Source organism: Nipponia nippon, unplaced genomic scaffold (assembly GCF_047370975.1).
Source record: "Nipponia nippon isolate SJK-2023a ecotype South Korea unplaced genomic scaffold, ASM4737097v1 scaffold_15, whole genome shotgun sequence".
Classification (NCBI taxonomy): domain Eukaryota; kingdom Metazoa; phylum Chordata; class Aves; order Pelecaniformes; family Threskiornithidae; genus Nipponia; species Nipponia nippon.
In genome coordinates, this window is record NW_028262331.1 from 3,579,008 (window position 1) to 3,585,379 (window position 6,372).

The 6,372-nt window shown below is 47.3% G+C and overlaps 1 protein-coding gene across 1 annotated transcript in view; it reads right to left on the minus strand.

Moving 5' to 3' along the window:
* CLIP2 (CAP-Gly domain containing linker protein 2) overlaps positions 1–4,424 on the minus strand; it is a gene marked incomplete at its 5' end in the record, with an annotated part of 63,538 nt that extends 59,114 nt beyond the window's left edge. The window contains one exon of the mRNA XM_087752077.1: positions 4,336–4,424. Within this exon, the coding sequence (XP_087608203.1) occupies positions 4,336–4,424 (89 nt within the window). The remainder of the gene's footprint in view (positions 1–4,335) is intronic.
* Between the last annotated feature and the right edge of the window lie 1,948 nt (positions 4,425–6,372).

The window sequence follows — 6,372 nt, forward strand, 5'->3', positions numbered from 1 at the left end:
GAGTACATGGAAGTGTTTAACAGGGTACATCTCCACTGCCTGGGAAAGGAAGAGAGACGAGATGGATGAGAGACACTTGACCTTCTACAAAAGAATATGAACAGAGTGCTGGGGAAAAGAGAAAGAAGAAATCAAAGCATCTTTGTGTATTCCAGACTAAGAATAAAGGAAAGTACCTCTACTTGCACTTTTGCAGACAAGACTGATCAGCCTATGGGAAGGCAGAAGGAAGAGAGTGTGAAGCTTTTCAAAATTCATTTGCCTCTAATGGCTCTCTGACAACTCTCAGGTACAGCTGGAGAACGAGCACCTTCTTTTGACGCCCAGTCTGGAAGATATAACCTCGATGCGGGGTCTTTCTGAGCCAGCCCCAGGCTACCAGAGCCAAGAGACAGCTCAGAGCCAACAGACTGTACATTGTTACAGTTTAATCCTGCACATTATTAGATTTATGGTTTTCTTTGCAACTATATTTCAAGCTTTTGAGAGTTCTGTCTTTCCCCAAGGCAGCAGATTCATAGAGATCAACGTTGAAGTCTGTATTTTGTAATCCAAACCACACTGGTTTTCTTCCATCAAGCTGCAGGGCTCAGGTCGTTCACCAAATGCCTAAGAAACTGGAGAAGTCTCTTTTGGCATTTCTGGCAAGGGGCAGGTAAGTGTGGAGGCAACACAGGAGTTCAGAAAAATCCAGTACACTCAGACCCCCCTAGAGCCAGGCAAACGCTGCCAGCCTCCCAGGAATCACCCTCAGTGCACAGACACAGCTCACAGAGCTCATGCAAACGTTGAAAGACAGCAAAGAGCAGAGCTCGTGGTTTCTACAGGGCTTCTCTTAAACGCCTCGCATACAGCCTCCTTCACGCAACTTTTTAAGACATGATGTAAAGCTTGGTATCTTTAGAGGATCTTTCCATCCCAGCAGACACCCCATATATCAACATGAAGGCACTCTCCTGGACAGTGACACAAGAGGGAAGAAAAGCAGAAAAAGCCCTTTGCAGTATTCACATTAAACACACAAAAGAAAATTGTTTTCAGCCTCTCCATCTCTGCCATTGTCCCTCTGTATGTTAGAAAGGCTCCAAAGCCGTGACACTGAGGAAAGCACTCAGTGCTGACTGCACACTACCAGCCCTAACAGCCCTCGGGCTGGCATACAGTTACCTCCTCTTGATAAAGCTGGGTTATCAGTACTGCCGTGAATTAACAGCAGCGATGCACTTAGAGGCCAGAGGTTGAGTGATGCAGGTTAGCAAGACAGAAGAGTGAGGATGGGGCAAAGCTCCATCACCCTCCTGCGGCCAAGACCTGATTAATCCCAGGAAAGGTAATGAACTCCAGCCTCCATGGCCATCTACCATCAGATCCTTTGGCTGCAGGCATCCTCAAAGTTTACGTCACTGCCTGCTGTGGTCAGGATTTTAGTGATGTGGACACTTGGCTCTGAAATAGAATTAAACCACTTTGACAGAAAAAAGACTATTTTTCCCTTGGAGTTTTTCCCTGCCAAAGGCCAAATCTCACAATTGTCTGTGCTGCGGCTGGGCCCACGGCCAGCACAGACGCTGCTGCTCTCAGAGAGGGGCACATCGTCAAGCCAACAGGATTTTGGGATGCGCGCTTTGCTCACCGCTACAGATTATCATTGGAAAGGAGAAGAGCAGGAGGCAGCGAGGGGCTGGCCAGGCCTTTGGAGAGATTTGCAGGAGGAAGAGCAGGTACAGGCCGCACATAGACACAGCAGTAGCTCTTGTGCAGGACGCAGAGCAAGAAGATGATGCTAGGGATGACAGCAAAGATGATGCTACAAGCCCTATCGCAGCTATCCACGCAGCACACGCTGGGTAAATGGCCCCGTTGTGCTCTGTTCTCACCTCCCAGGTAGGAATGGCTCAGTGCTGCGACTGCTCCAGCACCTCCACGACTCCTGGAAGCCCCCTGCACAAACCCAAGAGGCAGAGGAGCAGCAGCACAGATCACAGCACCAACCCACCATCCCAAGGCTTCTCCCCTTCTCCATACACACATTTTTCCAGGAATAAAACTCATTTCAGAACTTCCCAGGCAAAGGTCAAACTCAGTTTGGTGCAGATTCTGCCTGCGCTCGGCCGGCTTTGCTGCACATCTATCACAGTGACAGATGGCTATAGCTGAACAAGGCACAAAGAAGCTCCAGCAAACAAGCGCTGCATTCAGCTGAAAGGCTGCATCGGACCCCGGTGCTGACCATCCGTGCGACTAACTCTTTCATACCACAACACACACACCGACTGTGTTTGCCAAGATGCCTCTGTGCAAAGCCTCCAAGGGGAAGAAAGGCCTCGGGTCTTTTCCCTTATTTGGGTTTTTTTAAGTGATAAAAATCAACTGAAAATAATTCCACGCCACACTGCAATTATAAATTCCGCATGAAGCACCTGGAGAGATTCACAACTGGTAGCTAAACAGTCAATTCACTGGAGTCCTTCAAATTCCTTTCTCAATCACAGCTGGATGCTAGGAGAAACAAGGGGGAAATACAGAAACGGGTCTGGGGAACAACTTCAAAATAAACAGCCAAACCTATAAACATTATCCTAAGAATTTCCTTTGTCAATTTGCTCTTCCCTCTATCAAACAGATATAAGGAGACTTTGGTATCTTTGATTCGGATACTAAATGAAGAAATTAGTCTTTCTAATATTAAAACCCACTCAAACACAGAAAAATGCAATTCCAACGTTTATCTCTACATCTAGGGCCAAGTCCTCAGCCAAGGAAGAGCAGTGCCGCTCCACTCCCTACAACGCTGTATTACACCGACGGGTCTGGAACTCAGCCCATGAGCTCATGCAGTGACCGGCCCCTCAAACAAGACCTTGCACATGTGCAAAAAAACCAAGTTAAAACCATGGCTTTTACAATACTGTTCAAGGAAAGAATTTACAGAGTGGGAGAGATGATATGTACACTATCAGTCACTGAAAGAAGAGAAAGCTCAGCTGAAGAAATCCATGAGCAAAGCAGAGCCCCTGATGTGTAATAACGGAGCAGAGCCAGGGTCGCTCAGCAGCACGCAGCGTCTTGGCATGGAAGTCCCGCGCCGAGGTTGTGCCTGAACCACCCTCGCAATGGAAGGTGTTCGTGGGACAAGGACACATGCCCCAGCACAACCGAAACTTCACAGAGTTGGGGGTTTTTGTTTGTTTTGTTTAAATAGCTAACACTTCTGCATTACTCTGACAAGAGAGCACTGTCTGGTGACCCTCATTTTTGCAGTATCATCATCACAGACTACTTTGTCACAGCATAGCATGCTAAAGCAAGTTTTGTCCAATATTATCCCCTATACTAAAAATGTTGTCTGACAGGTACAAGATTTTCCTGCTTCTGTGAAATGTTATATATTTTTGGGACTGAAACGTATAGCAAAGTAACCAGGCATGTGGGCAGCGGCCTAAACTATTACGGGACAAGAGGCTGACAGATTTCAAGAAGCAACCAGCGACATTCTCAAATGAAAGTGTAATATACTGAAGGTGCAAGTGATTGACAGGATATACATCATCCTGATGCTTCTCCCCAGAACCAAGAGGAAAGCCTTTTTTAACAAAGTGAAACGAAAAACATTACATACAAAACTTGCACCTTGAATATTTGCTAAATTGTATCTAATAAAAAAACAACCCAGCAGGCAAAGAAGCCAGAAAAATGAGTCCTAAGCAAAACACATCTGAAACGGTTTTGAAGTGTTAATTATACTGCATAATGGCAGTCTACATAGCTTACATATACACTGAATAGAGATCAACGGACAGTAAAGCGTGTGTATGTATGTCTAGGTAAGTCGTTATTCAAATCCCAGTGCTTCAAATTATTCTGTTCAAAGGCACTAATTTGGGTAATCAGCACAGGACAAATCACCTTAAGCACCTTGTTCTTACTCTTGCATTATCACAGGCCAGAAGCAATGGCTATAGGACAGTGTTTAAGAAGGCCATGGGTGAGGTTCCCATCTGCCTAATTATTACCAGCTCCTCAAATGTCAGTGTCTGTACAGGTACTCACACGCAAACAAGCAAGACATGAGGCAGCACCCCTCCCTGTCAGCCCTAAACACCAGAGTATCCATCTGCCTCCCACCCACACCACAACCTGCCTGGTTTGTGCATTAGTTGGGAGAGGGAGGCCATTTACTCACCCCATTACACTTGTTTTGATCCATGCTCACGATCAATCTATGTACAGATGGGGAATTTCACGTCCTACTGCACACTGGCACCACGAGGCCTTTGCCTTTAAGCCAGGTAATCACCTGCGTCAGATCATGCCCCTGCCAAACCAAGTCCTTACCTTCTTTTGAACCAGTGGTGACGGCAGCTGCAGCGGTCCCTGATGCCCGTCCCACTGGGCTGGAATGCTTCCCAGCCCTGCCAGGGATTTTAAGTCCACTTGGCTTCAGCATGTTTGCTGTCTCCTGTATCTCAGGCTCGTACTGCCAGTGTCTCAAAGAGCTGTCCTGGTATCACCGTTCAGGCTTCTCGATGATGGACCTCTTCTTCCATTGTCACAGACCTGGGAGAGAAGAACACAAAAAAATCAGATAGGGAATGCATGGGAAAGCACCAAACAGGCTCCCAGAAAGCAGTGCCCAGCTCCCTCCTCGCATCCCTAGGAGGGTCAGGATCTTTCACTTCTCCTGTAAAACAAGGGTGATCATTTCCTTCATCTCCCATCTTAATGTTACATTCTCTTCCTCAGTCTCGCAGTCTCACTTTAACCCTGGAGTCCTGGACCAAAGCTGAAACCTCCCAGAACCACCAAACAAGAATGTAAATTCAGTTTGGGATTTGAGTGACTGAAATTGTTGATTGATTTTAAGTTCTAAAGTCTCAGTTCATGCATCAGGCAAGACCCAGTTCTGCTGTCAGAGCCCTTACCAAAGGCACGCTAACGACCCCCAGCGCTCTCGCTTTGGTGCACAGCCCCCATTTTCACAAGACTTCAGGGCAGCCTCTCCAAATCGACAGGAGGAGGAAGGAAGAGGCCAGTGTCTGAGACGGGGCTTTCAGCTCCTTTCGTTAAGAACAAATCCACAACCTTGTTACAGAAAACGGGCATCTGACCCTACAGATTTGCAGTAAGACTGAAAGAGAAAAGAAAAAAAAAAAAAAAATCTTTCTGAAACCTAAGCATGACACTACCAACTACTCATGAATGCAGTCACATAACCCTTCCCTATGCCTTTCCCTTCCCGGTAGGCAAATGGAACAAAACCTCCAAATTCCTTGCAAGGATGTTGCATTAACAAGCACACAAATCCTCAAGCAAAAAGTTTTATGACAAGAAAAGAAAAATAAAGGAAACGACAAAGTTGCTTAAAAAAAAATGCAAAAACATTCCTAATGGATAAAGAAAAACAATGAAAAAATTGAGACTATCAGCCAAAAGGAAGCTAAGGCTGGCTGACTGAGCCGGCTGGGATGTGGAGGGAAGAAGGTGGCAGCAGAGCGAGCCAGGGACAACGCCAAAGTAACAGCAAAGGGAATTGCAAGGAGAGCAAACCAAGGGCCAGCCAGAAGCCGGGGGACACCCAGACCCGCTTCCTGGGCCAAGGACGGAGGCAGCCTGCTGCAGGCAGCACTCCGGAGAATTAACGCAGCAAAGATTTACAGATGCTGCGAGGGGGGAATTGCAATAGCGGGGACGGGAAGTGATTAAGGCATGAGTAAGGGTTTCAACACAGGCTGGGTCAGAGCGAGGCGAGGGCTGGCAAGGCTCCAGGGAAAGCTGCAAGCAGACACAGAGGAGGAAAAACCACAAGGAGAATTCCAAAACTGTATTCCTGAGGGCTCACAAACATCTGAGACACCAAAGAGCGTTTCAGCAGTAAGAGTCAGTCGTCCCACACCAGCTTAGAGAGACAAAGAAAGGAGGGATCAGCAGAGACAGCCTGGTGAGGGAGCCTGCGTGAAAACCCAAGGGATAAAGCCCCGTCTCTTCCCCACGTCCCCCACAAAGGGTGTTCAACACCTGGGGTGGCTTCAGACACCTGCAGACAACACCAACTGATGAGTATTTAGCTTACACAGAAGTCAGGGCTCTTTAGGAGAAGCAGGATGCTCAGATCACATCACCAGCAGCAGGAACAGTGGCCAAGAGCAAACAGTTCTCCTTAAGGGAGAGGGAAAACAGCCTTCCTGCGACAGAGCCAGCGAGGACCAGATGCTGTCACAGAGCTGGACAGGAGGCTGCAATTTCCAGCTCTATTTAGCATAAAATAGGGAGACAAGTAACAGAATCTGAAGGTGAGAAACATTGATCTGGTTCCTCCTATCTGTCAAGCCATCAGACCTCTCCCTCCCACCCACTCCATCTCCTATGACACAT